The sequence below is a fragment of the Sus scrofa genome, chromosome 6, assembly GCF_000003025.6.
Source record: "Sus scrofa isolate TJ Tabasco breed Duroc chromosome 6, Sscrofa11.1, whole genome shotgun sequence".
NCBI classification, from domain to species: domain Eukaryota; kingdom Metazoa; phylum Chordata; class Mammalia; order Artiodactyla; family Suidae; genus Sus; species Sus scrofa.
In genome coordinates this window covers 117125466-117146546 of record NC_010448.4, presented here as the reverse complement: position 1 = coordinate 117146546, position 21081 = coordinate 117125466, and the positions used below count along the sequence as shown (strand labels likewise).

General features: G+C 35.3%; 1 protein-coding gene across 1 annotated transcript in view; it reads left to right on the top strand.

The window, feature by feature from the left end:
* CCDC178 (coiled-coil domain containing 178) overlaps window positions 1-21081 on the top strand; it is a 421961-nt gene that overhangs the window by 40454 nt on the left and 360426 nt on the right. Inside the window, exons 7-9 of the mRNA XM_021097611.1 lie at window positions 5224-5444; window positions 15118-15260; window positions 19484-19637. Coding sequence (XP_020953270.1) covers window positions 5224-5444; window positions 15118-15260; window positions 19484-19637 — 518 coding nt within the window. The remainder of the gene's footprint in view (window positions 1-5223; window positions 5445-15117; window positions 15261-19483; window positions 19638-21081) is intronic.

The following is a 21081-nucleotide window of genomic DNA, read 5'->3' as shown; positions in this document are numbered from 1 at the left end:
TTGAATGATATGTTGACATAATTTGGGGGGCTGCCATATTATAATCTCAGTATGGGAAGGGTGGAGGCAAATCACCTTGGAGGAGAATTGGCCTGAGGTATAGATGGGAAGTGGCAAAAGGGATTTGCATAGTGGATCAGGGAGTTGGAAAGAACATGAAAGTAAGGCTGGTGAAGGGAGGTCCATGAGAGAGTTGTGGAGATTAACCTTGCGGAAAGGATGGATGTGAAGATAATTGTGTCCCCTATAAATGCTCTCAAGAGTACCTCTGCTATGGAGGAAGCTCTGAGTAATTAATAGAATATTAATATATTAATTAATAGTCTAATTTTGTTCTGTTTTACATTGTTTTGTCACATAAGTTAATCATCTGTTACTACAGTAATACTTTGTAACAAATCACTTTGGAATTCAGTAGCTTGAAACAATTTTTTTTTTACCACTTATGGGTCTATGGGTTGTCTCCAGAGAACCTTCTTCAGGCTGCAGAGGAGAATTTTCTTTAGGGTGCAAATCTAATGGGATTGATCAAGAGTGTGTATTGGGTTCAGGCCAGCTTCATGTTTCTCTTATCCTCATCTGCTAGCAGCTTCCAGGGCCATGGTTTTTACATGCCAAGTGACAAGAGGACAAAAGAATGAGTAGAAAGATAGGATGCCCCTCAAGATGGTAGCTCAAAACTGTTACATCCTTTGGCTAAAATAAGTTACATGTCTAAATCACAAATGAGTGTGACAAGAGACTCTCTTTATTCCAAAGGGCAGTGGGGTGGGGGGGGGCACAATTTGCTGCAGCTGATTCTTCCTTATACTGAGTCAGAGTTGTTTTTACTATGGTTTCTGCATATTTTACAGTGATCTCATCTTCCTCTGCATTTTCTGTAGAAGACTGCTTTTTTTTTTGCCTCTGTTAGGATCCTGGAAGTTTTACTGGTTGTAGACCAGTAACCATATTAACTTCTTAGCTTGAGTTTGATCTCTAAATCTTCGTAAGTTTCAAGTTTGGGTTTTTTTATTTCTTTGAAGTCATTCTTTTTCTGCCCAGGGTCCAGTTAATGAGTTTTCTATTCATGTGCATCTAAATCCCAAGTTGTCAGCATATTTTTAATAGCTAATTCAATTTATTTACTGGTTTTGAGTCTCTTCTGTTTTCTCTTTCTTCTTGAGTTGGTTTTGATAATTTGTGTCTTCAGCAGAATTTGTCAATTTCATTTTGGTTGTCTTATTTGCTGGCATAATCTTATTCAATATATTCTCTTACAGTTATTTTAATTTCTGTAAAACAGCAAATATTATTTGATTATGGTAATTTGTGCTTTTTTTCTTGGTCTACTAAAAGGTACATCAATTTTGTTGATCTTTCAAAAAAGTTAACTTTTGCTTTTCTTGATTCTTCTGTTGTTTTTCAGCTTTGATTCGATTGATTTCTTCTGGTTTTTAATTCATATTTGTTTTGGGATTAATTTAAACTAATATTTCTCTTTTCATGGAGTGGAAACTTTGGTTATGTATTTTATACCTTCTTTTCTAGAATAGGCATTTAAAAACAGTTTACTTAAAAGAACTGAGTTAGTTGTATTTCATGAATGTTCATATGCAGTGAGTTTAATTAGGTCAAAAAGATTTTAAAAATCCTTTTGTGATTTTTTTGATGTGTTGCTTATTTAGAAGTTGTTTAATTTGCAAATATTTGGGGATTTTTCCAAAATTATTTTCTGAAATTTTTTTCTGTTGATTTCTAATTTAATTGCTTATGCTTAGAAACATTTCTATAACATTAAAGTTACTTAGAATAAAAATTGCCTAGCATTTAATCTGTCTTGCCAAATATTCTATGTATGGTCAAAATTAAAGTATATCCTTCTGTTAAAAGGTAGAGTGTCTATAAATGAGTTGGTTTAAGCTGGTCGATGGTGCTGTTCAAGTCTCTCCCTCTGATTTTTTGTGTAGTTCTTTTTGAGTTGTTGAGAGTAAGGTGTTGAAATTTCCAACTATGATTTCTACTGTGAATCCAAGAAGAAACTAATGATACCAAAGTTCTTTTTTCAACTGTCAGGTTTTTTTCATGTATTTTAATTTTTAAAAATTCTTTAAAATACTCTGACAAGCTTTAAATAAATTAAGAAATGCACCACAGCCTACATTTAAGTTTGGAATGGGATTTTTTGGAGATGAGTAGGCATCAGTGTCAGGTTTAGCCTTGAGGAATCCCTGAAACTCTAGTGTCCTTTGTTTCCCATTTTGATCATATCTGGTTGGTACAGGAGACTGGAAATAAGGCCTAAGGCTCACCCAAATGACAAGTCCAATTAGAGGTCATGACATGGAGCTGAGAATCCAAAGGTCTGCAATCCCCAGGATAAGTGTGAATAATGAATAAACTGTTGCTCAGTTTGAAGAGCAAAGAAAGTTGTTTGTCTTGCTTGGTCAGTGGAGGAAAACAAACAATATTCCCTAAGAATTCTTAATGTACTAATCTAAATGGATTTGTGACTGAAATTTCTACTATGTATGTCTGAATAGAGTTAGGTAGAGAATGTTATTTAAATGCTTTTTGGGTTGGTAGTAAAACAGGCATTTTTAGGAATAAAGACAGATTTTTTTTTCTGAAGGACTGAAATTTTAATCTAGATACCAGGGAACTGTCTCAGATAAAGTTTCAAAATAAAACAATAGCTCAGTATCAAGTATCATAAAACACAGAGGTATAGATTCAATGAGTTTGAGTTGGTAGAAACAGCAGAATCTTATTCAGAAAGTTGTCAGGTATTGATTACACATGAGATTTATAAAACGGGTATGTTTAATAGATTTCCAGAAATAAAAAGAGAAGTTTAAAATAAAAGTAAGGACTAAGATACTGTTTTTAAAAGAAAACAAATATAACTCAAAATTAATTAACTCTGTGATTGGTTAGATGGCTTATTAGACTAAGGAAGAAAAACATAATAGCTGTAAACTTTGAGGAAATTACATGGAATGCATGCATCACAACTACATAAGGAGAAGGATAAAATAAATAAAATAGTTAAAAGCATAGAGTATAAAATGAGAAGGTATGATTGACTAATAGAAAATCACCATGGAGATAATAATAGTAATATTTAACAAGATAGTGACTAACTTCTTAAAAGAAAAATACTATTGTTTTAATTAGGATAAAAAAGTAAAAAAGGGAATGGTGTCAAACATTGCACAAATTCAAGAAATTAGAAAACGTTTATGCCATTAAGACTTATTAAAATTGTCTTTCATGAGTGAAGAAAGCTAAATTGCTATTTAAAGGAAAATTAATAGCTTTTATTATATCAGAAAAGAAGTGGATTCATAGTTATTGAAATATATGACTTTAGAATTTAGAAAAATAAAAGCAAAATAAATAAAAAGGGAAAAAAAAACAGAAAACCAGTAACAAAATACTTAACTAATGATATATATAACTCAGAAGATATGCAGAATCTTAAGTGAGAAGTGAAACAAGGCCTAAAAGGACAAAAAATCAGTATAACCCAGCCGAATCCAGACTTGCAGACTCCTTCATATAGAACAAACCCATATAACAAATGAGTTTCCAAAGACAAAGATAGCCCCAAGTCCACAGACTACATGGCTCAACAAAAGGACCCGTGTCTAAAAACCCAAGCACTCCCCTGCAAGGGGGAGCCTGAGTTTTGCTTGCTCAGAGCTCCAGACCACTCTGTTGGTCAATAACTCTGCTTGCAATCTCATTGCTCCAGCCTCTGCCTCGTGCTTCACTGCCATTCTAACACAGAGTTAAATGTTGGCTCAGTTAAAAGAGAGGAATGAAAAAAGAGAATAATGGAAAATCGATAGCAGGCTTAATCAAGAACAGAGAAAATCCAATTAGGAATGAAACTGGTATATAAAAATGTAACAATGATTAATAATAATGAAAATATTTAGAACAAAAGTCTTAGAATATTATTAAAACTCCAGACAAATTCACCGAAAAAAATGGGTTGATGAATAAATAGATAACCAAAATATACATATAGCCATTAAAGGAAAGATTTTGACTTAATAACTAAAAATACTTCCCTGCAAAATTCATACATACATATTAAGCCAATAGAACTTTTCTTGCAGTTTAAAACTTCCACAAGATCTTAGCGAACAGAAATAAAAGAAACTACACCTAGTATAAGAAGCTAGCATAAATTATAAAGCAAATTAGATGAGGATAGTACAGATATGAAACATTACAGGCCAGAATCATGAATATAAATGCAAAATATCCTCAGTGAATTCATCAGCAAAATCCACCAAGAAATTTATTAAAAAAAGATGAAAAGAACCCCAAGCTAGCCAACCTAATTTTATTCCAAGAATTCAAGGTTGGGTTAACCTTGAAAATTTACTTAATGAAGAAATCTTGGAGTTCCCGTCGTGGCGCAGTGGTTAACGAATCCGACTAGGAACCATGAGGTTGCGGGTTCGGTCCCTGCCCTTGCTCAGTGGGTTAACGATCCGGCGTTGCCGTGAGCTGTGGTGTAGGTTGCAGACGCGGCTCGGATCCCGCGTTGCTGTGGCTCTGGCGTAGGCCGGTGGCTACAGCTCCGATTCGACCCCTAGCCTGGGAACCTCCATATGCCGCGGGAGCGGCCCAAGAAATAGCAACAACAACAAAAGACAAAAAGACAAAAAAAAAAAAAAAAAAAAAAAAAAGAAATCTTTTATCTAGTTTCTCTAAAATTATTCTAGTCTGCTAATTGACAATTAAATATGTCAATTAATTGAGGGAAATTTCCATATTTGTAATTTCGAATATTTTTGTACAGAACAAAAATTTTTATCATTTATTCAAATTTTCTTTTCTATTTTTTGATAGCGTTTTGTCATTTTCTTCCTCTTGGCCTTGTAAAACTCATACTGTTTATTACTAGGCCAGTGCATTTTAATGTTTTAATTTTGCTGTTGTGAATGAGATTATTCTGTTTTCAACATAATCTTCATTTTATTGTAGATAAACATTATTTTGTAAATTAATTTTATATATAATTTTCAAGTGATTTTTATATAGTTTAATCCCTTTGATAATGAAGAAAGCAATTTTATAGTACAATACTAAACTTATTTTAGACATGGCAAGATCACAGATAAGTAATTTCTGAAACTAAAGTATTTCATATTTATTATGAAGTAAAGATGTCTTGGAACTTTTGTTTTAAAACCTAATTTTCTTTTTTTCTTATTCTGTGTCTAGAACATGAGGCTTTTTTGAGAGATATTATAGAATTACGATGGCACCTTGAAGATAAAACTCGTCGACTAAAACATTTTGAGGAGCAAAAGAGGAAATTAGAAGAAGCAAATGCAAAGCTTCAAGCAGACATAGACTACATGAATAAACATCGCCCCCTACTGCTCGCAAAGCGGGACCAGGACCTTGAAGCTCTGAGGGAATATTATCAGAAAAAATTTGAGGTAAGTGAAAACAATGGCTGTGCATTTTACAAATTGTTGCTTAGTTATAAAATTTTCAACTATAATAAATTAGCATATCTTTAAAGGTTTCATTCTCGTTGAAAATTGACTTGCTAATTATTTCCTAAAGGAATTAAGCTATACACAAAATAATCAATGGGCATTAATTTAAATTGTGTCGTCTTCTTTTACTTTTAAACTGAGGAATAGTAATGATGTTTAGTCAGTCTACCAATACAGTTTTAGCGATTTAAAACACTATGGTTTTATTTGAAGCTATAAATCAAACTGAGAAAGAATGTAGATAGAATATATCAGTCAGTTTCATTGTTGATGAAATATGTAACTGAAATATTAAATCTTTTTGGTAATTAACACTTAGTTCTCCTATTTTGGGCTCATATTAAGGAAAAATAAATTATTTATAACTACCACTAAGTGAACAAATTTAACTTTGTATCATTTTTTTTTTGATATTTAAAGTTAATAAATTAAGTCATTGTGTCCCCTGTATTCATTTAATTTTCATCCTTCATTCTCCAAAACTACCTCATCATGAAATTCTGTTTCTAAGCAAAATTTGAATAATTTTATACATATGTATATATTTACGCACATTATGTGATATTGTTTTTCATATTATCAAACATTGTATAACTTTCTGCAACTTGTTTTTTAATCTGACATTATTTTGGAGATCAAGCTACTTTTGATAAATATGGATTTAGCTTAGACATTTTATTTGCTATGTTCCATTAAATAGATATCTCATCATTTAATATTTACCATTTTCTCTTGGTCATCTGAGTTGTTTCCCATTTTTGGCTATAATGCTGATTTAACTCTAGACAATAAGTATCCATGATCATGCTTCTCCTTTATTTGTGTGTGAATTTTTCTTGGCTATATATCTAGTGGAATATTTACTGAATCATGGGTTATATACATTTTCAGTTTCATTAGATCAAATCACATTGCTCTCCAAAGTGTCTCTAACAGTTTATATTACTAAAGTAGCAGTTGTGCTGAAGATGTCCCATTTCTCCACTGTGTGTAAGAATTCTGGTATTATCCTTATTCTTAATAGTAGACTCCTTATTTTGGTTGGATGGAAGTGTGTCAGGCTAAAATTCATTTCCAAATTTCCCTTTCTCATGGTATTTCTAATGAGATGTAGGTAGGAGTTATATAGGAGTTTTTAGGAAAAACTTCTTGAAATGGACTGAGTCAGAAGTAGCATCCTTTTGTACTTAGGCATTTGCTAAACTTACAGCAACCCAGATATGAGGGCTGCAGCTCTGACGTTCATTTTATTGCACAAACCACCATTGGCAATGTAAATCAGTATTAAGGGTGGCCAAAGTGAAAGGCAGAAGGAGCCTTATGTCTGTTTCTGTGAGGGAAAAATTAACTACAGTTATGTTTATTTCACTTATTATCTGCTATAGCCAAACCCTGTTCTAACTGATACCACCTCACATTTTTGTCAACATTTTAATTTCATGCATTCAAGTTTGTCGATAGTGTGTTAATTGCTATCCCTTTATTATTTTAGGGTATTTTTTGCTGATGGTAGACATAGGCATGTTTGAGGCAGGGTAAGCGGGGTTGTTGAACAGCTGGAAGACCAGACATGGAAATAGGAGGAAAATAAGAAAATATATTCTAGCAGATCAATATCAAGAAAATAGCAACATTTCTACAGAGCCTATGAATGATGCTGCAATGCTTAATTTTTTGTGTAACTTAGCCAGGCTGGGATGTCCAGGTATTTAGTCAGTCATTATTATGGATTTGCCTGTGAAGCCATTTTTTGGATAAGATTAACATTTAAATAAGTGGACTTTTAATACAGCAGAAGACAAGAAAAAAAAATAAAAGCATCCAAATTGGACAAGAAGATAAAATTCTTTTTGCAAAAGACATGATCTTGAATTTAGAAAAGCCATGATCTTATATTTAGAATTCACAAAAAAAACTATCAGAGCTAATAAGTTTAGAAAAGTTGCAGGATGCTAAAAACAACAAAATCACAGCCAAATGCTGAGCAATCTTCAACGAAATGGACCGGAAACTTTCAAAAAGACATCCTGCTCCAGAAGACAAAGAGGAGGCCACATCAAGAGGTAGGAGGGGCGATTATGCGATATAAACAATGCCATACCTCCCAGGTGAGAAGCCCCACAGACTGGAATTTAACTGTATTCCAGAGACTCACCTACAGGAGTGAGAGTTCTGAGCCCCACGTCAAGTCCCTACATCTGGTGATCTGGCATTGGAAGAAATAGCCCCTGGATCATCTGGCATTGAAGGCCAGTGGGGCTTGTGCACAGGAGCTCCATGGGACTAGGGGAAGTTGAGACCCCATTCTTAAAAGGCACACACAGACTTTCACATGTACTGGGCCCCAGGGCAAAGCAACGTCTCCATAGGAGTTTGGGTCAGAATTGACTGCAGTTCTTGGAGGACTTCCTAAGAAAACAGGGGATGAATGTGGCTTTTTGTCAGGGAAGGCATTGGAAGCTCTTAGGAATATTCATAGCATGCCCTTCTCTGGAGGTGGCCATTTTGGGAAAATCTGGCCCCACCCATCCGTGCTGAGAAGCCTTAGGCCAAATAAAAATCCAGGTAGGATCACAGCCCCACCCATTAGTAAACAGGGTTCCTAAAGACCCCCCAGGTACACAGCCGCCTCTAATCTCATCCAGAGACAGCCCCACACACCAGAGGGATAGGAATCAGCTCCACCTACCAGTGGGCAGACACCAGTCCCTCCCGACTGGAAGCCTACAGTAAGCCCCTGTACCAAATTCAGCCACAAGGGGGCAGACACCAGAAGTAAGAGAGGCTACAACTCTATTATCTGTAAAAAGGTCAACACACCAAAAACCTATAAAAATGAAAAGACAGAGAACTATAACTCAGATAATGGAGAAAGAAAAAACCTCAGAAAAACAACTAAATGATCAGGAGATTATCAGCCTCCAGGAAAAAGACTTAAGACTGTTGATGCTAAAGATAATGCAAGACACTGAAAAAATGCTGGAGGCAAAGATGGATAATTTACAGCAAACGTGAGCTAGGAGACACAAGATTTAAAACTTAGGCAACAAGAGATGCAAAATACAATAACTGAAATAAAAAATTCAATAGAAGCAGCTAACAGCAGACTACAGGAGGCAGAAAAATGAATAAGTGGAGGAAAGCTTAGTGGGAATCACAGATGCGGTACAGAAGAGAGAAAAAAGATTGAAAACAAATGGAGTCTCAGAGAACTCTGAGACAAAGTTAAACACACCAACATCTGTATTATAGGGGTGCCAGAGGGAGGAGAGAGAAAGGGACAGAAAAAATATTCATAGAGATAATAGCCAAAAACTTCACTAACATGGGAAAGGAACCACTCACTCAAATCCAGGAAGAACAAAGACTACCATATAAAATAAACTCAAGGAGGAACACCCCGAGACACATACTAATCAAACTGACCAAAATTAAAGACAAAGAGAAAATCTTGAAAGCAGCTAGGGAAAAGAAACAAATAACATACAAGGGAACCCCAATCAGGTTATTGGCAGATTTTTCAGCAGAAACTCTGCAGGTCAGAAGGGAGTGGCATGATATACTTAACATGATGAAAGGAAAAAACCTCCAACCAAGATTACCCTACCTAGCAAGGCTCTCATTCAGATTTGAAGGAGAAATCAAAACCTTCAAAGAAAAGCAAAAGCTAAGAGAATTCGACAACACTAAACCAGCTTTACAACAAATACTAAAGGAACTTCTATAGGCAGAAAAGAAAAGGCCACAACCAGAAAGAAAAATACCGCAAATGACAAGGCTCACCAGCAAAGGTATATATACAATAAAGATACAAAATCATCCATGCACAATTATGCCATCAAAATCAGAAATTGTGAGAAGAGGAGGGTACAAATGCATGACAATGAAGATGTGCTTGCAATTAAGAGACCAACAACTTAAAGCAATTACGTATATACATAGACTCTGATATCAAAACTTCAGAATAACTGCAAACCGAAAATCTACAATTGATACACAAATAGGAAAAATCAACTCAAATACAACACTAAAGATAGTTATCAAACCAGAAGAGGAGAGAACAAGAGAAGAAGGAAAGAAAAAAGAACAACAAAACAAATCCAAAGCAACTAATAATATGGCAATAAGACTATACATATCAATAATTACCTTAAATGTAAATGGACTAAATGCCCCAACCAAAAGACATAGACTGGCTGAATGGATACAGACCATTATATATAGGCTATCTTCAAGAGATCAGCTTCACTTCTAGGGACACATACAAATTGAAAGTGAAGGATGGAAGAAAATATTCCATGCAAATGGGAATCAAAAGAAAGCTGGAGTAGCAATACTCATATATGAAAAAATAGACTTTAAAGTGAGGAATATTTTAATGACATAAACGACAGGGACATCTTCTCAGATCTACATCTTAGACTATTGACAAGAAAAACAAAAATAAACAAATGGGACCTAGTCAAACTTAAAAGTTTCCGCACAGCAAAGGAAACCCTAAACACAATGAAAAGACAACCCACAGAATGGGATAAAATATCTGCAAATGAATCAACTGACAAGGGATTAATCTCCAAAATTTATGAACACCTCCTGCAGCTCCATACCAAAAAAACCATCAAACCCATCAAAAAAAAGTGGGCAGGAGATCTAAACAGGCAGTTCTCCAAAGAAACAGAACACATACAGATGGCCAAAAACACATGAAAAGATGGTCAACATCACTCATCATTAGAGAGATGCAGATCAAAACCACTATGAGGTGCCACCTTTCACCGGCCAGAATGGCCATCATCAAAAAGTCTACAAACAGTAAGTGCTGGAGAGGGTGTGGAGAAAAAGGAACCCTATGACACTGTTGGTGGGATTGTCAATTGGTGCAACCACTGTGGACAACAGGATGGAGATTCCTCAGAAAACCAAACAGAGAACTACCATTGGATCCAGCAATCCCACTCCTGGGCCCCTATCCAGAGAAATCCATGACTTGAAAAGACACATGTATCCCAGTGTTCACCGCAGCACTCTTTGTGATAGCCAAGACATGGAAACAACATAAATGTCCATCGACAGAGGAGTGGATCAAGAAAAGGTGGTACATATACACAGTGGGATATTACTCAGCCATTAAAAGGAATGAAATACTGGCATTTTTAGCAACATGGATGGACCTAGGAATTATCATGCTAAGTGAAGTCAGTCAGACAATGAGACACAAACATCAAATGCTTTCACTGACATGTGGAATCTGAGAAAAGGACACAATGAACTTCTTTTCAGAACAGATGCTGACTCACAGACTTTGAAAAACTTATGGTTTCCAAATGAGACAGGTTGAGGGGTCGGTGGATGCACTGGGGTTTTGGGATGGAAATGCTATAAAACTGGGTTGTGATGATCATTGTACAACTATAAATGTAGTAAATTCATTGAGTTATATAAAAAAAAGTTACAGGATGCAAACAACACAGAAAAGTCAGTGGTGTTTTCATATACTAGCTGAATGACTAAACCAAATGTGCTATACCCATGCTATGGAATATTATTCAGCCATAAAAAATGAAGTACTGATACATGTATCAGGATGGGTAAATGTTGAAGCATTATCCTAAATAAAAAATCCAGATTAAAAAAACCCACATATTGTGTGAAATATCCAGAAAAGGTAAATCCATAAAGACAGAAAGAAAATTAGTGGTTGTTAGGGAGTGGGGGTATGTGTAATATAGTGTTTTGTTTGTATTACAGCTTTGTGTTGTTTTGTTTTATTCTATTTTAACTGAGGCCCTGGCTGGAGGCCTGCTGAAGTAATTCAATGGCTTAAATAATTGAAGACCTCTAGCCAGTGTGCTTGAGTCTTAGTATGTTGCTACTTGCAGACCAAGCTCAAAGGCTCAATGTAACCTTCAGCTTCTAAAAGCAGCTCAGCCTCTTAACATCACAGAACCACAAAAATATCCAAATCAAGAGAGTATCCATGTGTTTTACCAGTCTCACACTAAGGCACCCTGAGAGCTTTCCTTGGAGATGCATTTGCCTCATATGATATCACCAACACCCCATAATTTGAGACCAGTACTCCAGCAATACCTATAGGACAGATTAGACATGGGGCATTATTTATTGCTTTTATTCCGTTGATAGAAATTCTGCTGTATTTCCTGGGATTTTTGTTTGCTTATCCCATCATCTTAGTATAATCCTTGCTCCCTATCAGAATATATACTGCTACAATCCTGTGCCTGAAGGAAAATCTTGTTACTAATATCTGTGCTATTCTAAAAATTAATGTGCACATAAGCACAGTTTTATTTCCTCCCCTTCCAAAGCAGTATACTTTTTATTTTATTATATTGCCTTAAGTTAGTCTAGAGCTTTCATTGGCTCAGATCTCTACTACAAAGCTGACTAGTTGAAGTGGTAATATTTGTGGCATCATTGTCAGATTCCCAATTTCAAAGGTGAAATATTAATTTTTTTCTATTAAGTTAGATGTTACATGGTGATAGATTTGCTAATTATTTTTTTAGTGTTTTAAATCCAAGTTCATGAGTAAGAAAGTCATGTAATTGTTTAATAATGTTCCTGTCGGGTTTTAGTTTTAGGGGTTTGCTAGATTCTTCAAGGTAACTGGGGATTATTTCTTCTTTCCCTACCTGGAAGAGTGGTATAAGACTAACATTAATTAGAGTTTGCCATTGAAGCCACTTGACTACAGTTTTTCAGTTTTGCTTTCAATTTCCTCAATAAGATACTCTATTTCTTCTTGTGATCTTTTTGGTTAGTTGTAGTTTTCTATGAATATGTCCATTTCATCAAAATTTCAAATTTGTTGGAAGTTCTTGTATCTTTTTATCTTTTCTATAGTTTATACACTATGTAGTGGTCTCCTTTTTCACTCCTAATATTTTCTGTGCCTTCTCTTTTTTATTTCCTAAACATTATGTTTCATGTGTATAATATTATATATTTCTTTCTCTGTATACACTGTAACCATCTATCACCATATAGTTGGCCCTCCTTTACCTGTTTCAGCCTGCCACTCCTCTCTGATAACCACTACTCTTTTCTGTGTATCTACATGTTTGTTTTGTTTTATCTATTCAATTATTATTATTATTTGTATTTTTTTTTCTTTTTAGGATCATACCGGTGGCATATGGAAGTTTCCATGCTAGAGAAAAAATCAGAGCTGTAGCTGCCGGCCTATGCCACAGCCACGGCAAAACAGGATTCAAGCCACATCTATGACCTTATGCCATAGCTCATGGCAATCCTGGATCCTTAACCCACTGAGTGAGGCCAGGGATCGAACCCGCATCCTCATGCATACTAGTTGGGTTCATTAACCCCTTAGCCATGATTGGAACTCCAGTTATTTTTTTAACATTGCACATATGATACTTGTCTTTCTCCATCTGATTTATTGCACTTGGCATAATACCCTTAAGGTCTGCCCATGTTGTTACAAATGGCAAGATTTCTTTCTTTTATAGTTGAGTAGTATCCATTCTATATATATCCATTCTATATATATACACACCACATTTTCTTTACCCATTCATCCCCTGATGAGCACGTAGGTTGTTCCATATCTTGGCTATTATATATAATGCTTCAGTGAACATAGGAGTGCAGGTACCTTTTCAAATTACTGTTTTCATATTTTTTGGATTAATACCCAGAAATGGAATAACTGGATTATATGGTAGTTCTGTTAATTTTTTGAGAAATCTCCATAATGTTTTCCATAGTGGCTATACCAATTTATATTCCAACTAACAGGTCACAAGGGTTCCCTTTTGTGCACAACCTTTCAACACATGTTATTTCTTCCTTTTTTTGATGATAACCATTCTAATGGTCATGAAGTGAAATCTCACTGTGGTTTTTATTTTCATTTCCGTAATAACTAGTGATGGTGAACACCTTTTCATGTGCCTCTTGGCTCTCTATATGTCTCATTTGGAAAAAAAGTCTGTTTAGCACCTTTGCCCATTTTTAAGTTAAGTTATTTATTTTTTTTTTGTTGAGTTGTGAGTTCTTCATATATTTTGGATATTAATTCCTTATTGAAAATGTGATTAGTGATTATCTTTTCCCATTTGGTAGCTTGTCTTTTTATTTTATTGATGGTTTCCTTTGATGTGCAGATGATGTAATTATGTACACATGAAATCTAGACAAGTCCACAGATGAATTTTAGTTGTATACAAAGGTAAAATTTAAAAATCCACACATTCCTATATACCAGCAACCAATACAAAAATAAAATTTATTTTAAACTAGCATTTGTTATAACATAGAATATAAAGTATCTAGAAGTAACTGTAACAAATGATATGTAAGGTCTCTACATGGAAAATTAAGAATATTACTGAAAGAAATTTAAAAGTGCTACATAGGTAAGCTATATTAATGTACTAGATGATTAAATTTTGTAAAATTCTCTCCAAATTTATCTGTAAAATAAATGCAATCATAAAACCTCAACAGGTTTTTTCTTGTAGAGTTTTACAAGCTAATTCTAAAATGTATGTGGTATATGTATACAGTGGAATGTAAGTCAGCCTTTAAAAAGAAGGAAACCTGCCATATTGTAACAACATAGATGGACCCAGAGGACATTATTATGCTAAGTAAATAAAAAGGTGACAGACATACTGCATGATTCCACTGACGTAAGATGTCTATAATAGTCACACTCATAGAAGCAAAGAGGTAGGGGCTTTGGGAGGGGGAATGGAGAGTTGTTGTTCAGTGGTTATAAAGACTTAGTTCTGCAAGATGAGTGTTAGGAATCTGCTGTATAGTATAGTGCCTACAGTTAACAGTACTGTATTGCACACTTAAAACTTTGTTAAAGGATAGTTATCATGTTAAATATTCTTATCACAGTAAAGTAATAAAATGAAATAAAATAAAAATTAATGAAAATTACTGTTTTTTTCAAGAGGCTACTGCCTTATATTGATCTATCACTTGGCCCCCGGGGAAAGGACTGCTTACTCCCTAGTACTTTCTTCTACTCCTATCCCTCCAACTTTCCAACAGAACATCCTGAACTGTAATTCCTTTCAACCATGACCTCTTTAACCATCCTTAGTTTAACAGAGAAGGGAGAGCTGGAGAGAGAAGGGAGAATGTTTATGATATCTGATAAGTAATGGAAACAGTAGAGAGGAAATATTTTGTACTCTTGCATTAAGATAATAGTGATTATTCATGAGTGAGAAAATTATAGGTAATTTAAAATTTTTTCATTTTTCATCTGTTTTATGATTTTTCTATAATAAACTATTATTTGAAAAATAAAAGCAATAAAAAGTCATAGTTTTTTATGGATGAAAAGATAATGATTTTGTTTTGAACATGTTAACCAGGATATTGAAGATATTTTCTTCAGAAACTTCTATATCTCTAATATTGATGCCTTTCAGGGTAAAAGAAGCCTGAAACTCTACTCTGCTAAACAGTGGACTAAATATGGGAAGAAAATTGAAATAACATTTATAATCTAAATCAAGACTATTCTAAGTCCTTTCTCTTGTCTGATTATTTTAATTAGCCATTAAGTACTTATATTATCACACATATTTCTTACTTCTAGGTAATGGAGCTATACAAACAAATTCATGGAGAACTTGAAGAAGCCATAGAAAATCTCAAAAAAGCGAAATTGAATGCTAAACAAAATAGAGAACACATGGAAAAGGATATTCGTGATGATGAAATAAGTATAGAGGCCTACAAGTAAGTATTTTCCACAGATTTTATTTATAGCATTTAGAAATAAAATATTAATTAAAAATGTAATTTATATTCCTATATAAAAAATTCAGATAAAGGAAAGAATCTTAATTACTCATTTATCTTATTACCAAGTTTATATATAAATAAAATATGCACTTTTTACACATGCAAACTAGTGTGTTTAAATTCCTAAAGCAGTAGGAATTTCAAAGCTCTGTGTCATTTCAGAGCTCTTTGTGTGTATTGCCAAAATGTCTACGGATATGTACACAACAATATATGTCCCTGTTAAATATGTGAAAAAGTGACTATTTAAAAAAAATTACAGCATGGGTTATTATAAAAAATTATATAGCCTTGTATTAATTATAAATATAGCATCTAATTAATTAACTCACATTTATTTTATTTCTAATAAAATGGAATAGTTAAAAATATAGATTAATTATATTTTGCATAATTGACTTTTATTACATTTCTTATATATTTGTATTTTATGACATTCTTCTAGTTCCTCTTGTTGGTTTTAAATTCTTCATGTTTCTGTGTGATACAAGATTGTTATGTATTGAAATTGGTCAATGATTTAGTATAGATCATAGGTATTTAGGATATGGTTCCTGGCACAGTTGAGTACAGAGCCCAGGTTATTGGCCTGATAGTGGGCAGGGCCTGGGCCCTCTTGGTCCCAGGGCAGGGGTTTACTTGCTGATGGGCAGGCTGAGTTTGCAGTCTGTGGGATTGGGGCTTTCTTGAGTCTGTGTCTGCTCTCTGGTGGGTGAGGCTGGTTCAGAGGTTAGAGCAGACCCTCTAGAGGGCAGGGTGAGGGCCTAGGGAATTCAGGGACTGGTGCCTGCCCACTAGTGGGTGGATCTGGGTACTAGACCCTTTGGTGGGCAGGGATGTAACCAGAAGTGGTTATGGGCCCAGGGAATCTTAAGGCAGCTTGTCTGCTGGTGGGTGGGGCTGTGTCCCTCCCCATTTTGATGCTTGGCCTAGGTATCTCAATATTGACACTTAAAGGCTGTTGAGTGGACTAGATCTCAGGGCTAATGCGCTAGAGGGAGGATTCCACAATGACAGTTGTCAGCAGCAGCCTTAGCTGAGGCAACTAGGGAGGTTTGGCTGTACTCTTTTTCTCCAGTCTGTTAGAAATGTTCTCATGGTAATAGGAGAGGAGTAAGAGCAAGCCAGCACACTCACACATGAACATCCAAATGACTAGGATAAGTCAAAAAACAAGGGTCAAAGTCAGGTAGAGAAACCTACAAGGTTGCATGACAAGGGAAGAGTATGCAGGAACAGATGAAGATTTGAGACCATAATGGCCTCAATTTTCTACCCTCTTAGTCTTGTTTTGATATCTTGAAGCTATCGATTATATTTCTATCTCTATTTTAATAATTTTTTCTCTCTCTGTATATAAACATCATATATATATATTCAGCATTTCATTTATCTATTTTACAAACAGATGTTAGTTCACCTCAATTACAACTACAACATTCTACATCTTGTAACATTTTCTAAAATTTTTCCTTCTCAGTTTTGAACATAAAAATTAGATGGTAGTTTTTATAACTAATATTTAAATAGATTCAAAGGCACATTTTTATTAATTCCTTTACTCACTGTTATTAAATCGCACCATGTAACTTCCTTGTTAACTTTCTTCTCATTTACCTATATTCTCCAAAAGTTCTAGTACAAGCATTAGTGGATAAATTATTTATTTATTTTTTATTAAAAAATTTTTTTTTTGTCTTTTTAGGGCCACACCCATGGCATATGGAGGGTCCCAGGCTAGGGGTCTAATCTGAGCTACAGGTGCTGACCTATGCTAGAGCCACAGCAACACCAGATCCAAGTCACGTCTGTGACTTACACCGCAGCTCATGGCAACGCTGGATCCTTAACCAACTGAGCAAGGCCAGGGATTGAACCTACAACCTCGTGGTTCCTAGTCAGATTCGTTTCCACTGTGCTACCACAGCAACTCCTGGATAAATGATTTATTAAATAAAATTCTAAAGATATGTTTAATTTTCCTTCAGTATTTTTTAATTTGTTGAGAAATTGCAAACATTAGAGAAACATGATTATGTGAGCTATCAAGTATACAGACTGATGATTTTATGTATACATATAAAATCATGCTCCAGGTTAAGATAGAGAGAATTTCCAGCATACTAGAAGGTTCCAGGCTAGGGGTTGAATCGGAGCTGCAGATGCTGATCTATGACACAGCCATAGCAACGTGGGATCCGAGCTGCGTCTGTGACCTACACCACAGCTCATGGATCCTTAACCACTGAGGGAGGCCAGGGGTCAAACCTACATCCTCATGGATAGTAAAAGTAATTGCCAAGGAGATCTTTGTTCCTGTGTGACCTTCCACAAAAAGACCAGCTCTTATCCATGAACCACATAATCCTTTCTTACCTGGTTGGTAGAAAACATGTTCCAAATATAAAAGTCCCTTTAGACAATGGTTATGTGGTTATATATATCTCCTGAGCCACAATGGGAACTCCAAGCATACTAAAGGGTTTTTGTTTGTTTGTTTTGTTCCCCTTATTAGTGCATACCAGTCCCCCAAAGGGGTTGTCTCCATTCTGACTTCTATCACTATCATTAGTTTTGTCTATTCATGAATTACATATGAATGGAAACACATAGCATGTATACTTTGGTATCTTTATTGCTCTGCTTAATAGTAATTCTTAACAGAGTGATTCTTTGCATTTTATTCTTCTAGATTTATTCTGATTTATCTCAAGTACCAGTGGGGGCAAACCTAGTAGCAAACTTTTACACTAAAAAATTCTCAAAAGGCTGAGGAATTGGTGGCATCAGTTGATGTTTCAGGAAAGAGAGAATGAGGAGATAACTAAAATAATACTAAGCTCCTACATTCCATGACACTGGGCAATGCCCACATCTTAGCCAAAATCTATAGTTTTTTATCTGGAGTGGGGAAATAGATACCATTGAGAAAAGAAACATTATTTCAAAAGAAGGAACTTTAACCAAACATGCACATTTTAACTGCTGTGGCTCTCAACCTCTCACTGATCTGACTTCTAGAATTCTGATAGGAAGCCTGTATTTTCCAGACATGGAAGGGTAAAAAAGAATCTTCTTGCCTATTTGTTGTTTTAATTTTCACTTCTCTAGTGAGGTTGCGTCTTTTAGTTTCATTTGGCTCTACACCTAAAATAGGGTTAGTGCATGAGAGCCTGGGCCAATTCAGTAAACCATGTATTGGCCATTGACATTTATTTTCTTGTGAATTTTTGTTTATCTCCTCTGCTCATAGTGTTTTGGATAGTTTTTCTATTCCATATTGCTTTGTAGGATCTTATTGCACACAAATGATTTACTCTCTCATCTCTTATATGGGTTTCAAATAAACCTCCCATTCTATTTTTTTGTTCATGGGGTCTTAAACAAAGTCGGATTTACCTGTATTACTTGCTGATATTTTTAGCAAATTATAGTTTTGTCATTTTCATATATTAAACTATATAACCATGGGCTAAAGCGACTTTTATATTTGGAACATGTTTTCTACCAACCAGGTAAGAAAGGATTATGTGGTTCATGGATTAACGCTGGTCCTTTTTGTGGAAGGTCACACAGGAACAAAGATCTCCTTGGCAATTACTTCTCTTTAAATAAGCCCCTTGTTTTCTGAAACTGAAATTTTATTTCTTTTACTTCTATGACTCTGAGGGAGACAAGACAGTAAACCAGAGCTTTAATAAAATGTGTGGTCTTTCCACTTTTACATCTTCTTTTCTTTCATTCTTTTGTTTTGTTTTGTTTTGTTTTGTTTTTGTTTTTTTAGAGCTGTACCCATGGCACCTGGAGGTTCTCATGCTAGGGGTCGAATCACATCTACATCTGCTGGCCTGCACCACAACCACAGCAATAACAAAGCCCAGCCTTGTCTGTGACCTACACCATAGCTCACAGCAACACTGGATTCTTAACCTGCTGATTGAGGTCAGGGATCAAACCTACATCCTCATGGGTACTCGTTGGGTTTGTTACCTTTGGGCCACAATGGGAACTCCCGGGAGTTGCTTTGAGATAGGAAAATTTTTAGAAATAAATAAATTCTACTGATCCACATTATTAAGTCAGAAGCTAATTTCAATTTAATTTAAAATATAATTTCCCCTTCAATGTGGACAAAATTGTGGTTTTTTTTCTCTTAGGAAAGAGATCAATAAACTTAACAATCTATGTAATTTCTACTCCACATCAATACAAAACGTTAACATTAATATTGAGGAGAATGAAGAAACAGTGTCTGAAGTATTGAGGGAAACAAAGTCATCAAAAAATGAATTAGATGCTTTATCAAAAATTGTAAGTTTTCATAATTAAAAGTAAGTTTGGTACTTTAAAGTTTGGTAAGTTTAAAAATACTGACATTAGCTTTGCATCATGGCTATTTGAACTTATTCTCTGTCAATAGTTAAATAGCAGCCAATTTTCCATCTATTTTGGTTTTCTATTGCATATTAACAGAATTTTAGCAGCTTAAAATAGCACCCATTTGTTTTTCTGTTTTGTTTGGTTTTGTTTTGTTTTTGTCTTTTTAGGGCCACACCCAGGGCATATGGTGGTTCCCAGGCTAGGGGTCGAATCAGAGCTGTAGCTGCCAGCCTACACCACAGCCACAGCAATGTGGGATCCAAGCTGTGTCTGCAACCCACACCACAGCTCATGGCAGTGCTGGATCCTTAACCCGCTGATCAAGGCCAGGGATGGAACCCCATCCTCATGTACTCTAGTCGGGTTTATTAACTGCTGAGCTACAACAGGAACTCCAAAATAGCACCCATTTGTTAACACAAAGTTTCTCTGGGTCATGGCTCAGCTGGTTCTTCTACTCTAGATTTTTTCCAACTGAAACTAAGGTGTCATCAGCCCTGCATTACTTTCTGGAAACCACACGATAAATCTGTTTTCAGGCTCATTCAGTTTTGGCAAAATTCAGTTCCTGTGGTTTTAGGACTGAGGTCCTTTGTTTCCTTGGTGACTGTCAGCCTGGGATCATTCTCAGCTTTTTTAGAAGCTACCTGCATCTGTTCGCTGGTTGTTCCCATCAGGAATGATAGGCTGAGTCCTCTCGGACTTGGTGTCTCCCTGACCTTTCCTTATGACCCTTTTCTGCCTTCCTCTTTTATCACATCTCATTCACTATAGTAAAGAAAATAATAAAGTGGTGAAAAGAAATAATGGTTCAGAAAAAGGCAATAATATACACATCCCTGTACCAATTTGCATTTCTACCTAGAGCTAAAATTATGTATTTTTGTGGAGTTTTTGCTACTTTCTATTATAAGGCTCTTTAATTGTGTCTCATTATGACTTTTTTTTTTTTTTTTTTTTTGTCTTTTTGCTATTTCTTGGGCCGCTCCTGCGGCATATGGAGGTTCCCAGGCTAGGGGTCGAATTGGAGCTGTAGCTGCCAGCCTACGCCAGAGCCACAGCAACGAGGGATCTGAACCGCATCTGCAACCTACACCACAGCTCACGGCAATGCCGGATCGTTAACCCACTGAGCAAGGGCAGGGACCGAACCCGCAACCTCATGGTTCCTAGTCGGATTCCTTAACCATTGCGCCACGACTGGAACTCCCTCATTATGACTTTTTAAATTGAGTGAAACAGCATATTTTTATTGGCTTTTGGGGGTCAATTTGTTTTTCCTTTTCTATAATAAACCTATTTACTGATGCTTTTTACTCTATAGGTTGAGTGATAGTTTTTTTTTTTTTAAACTGACCTTAGGAATTTGTTGTAT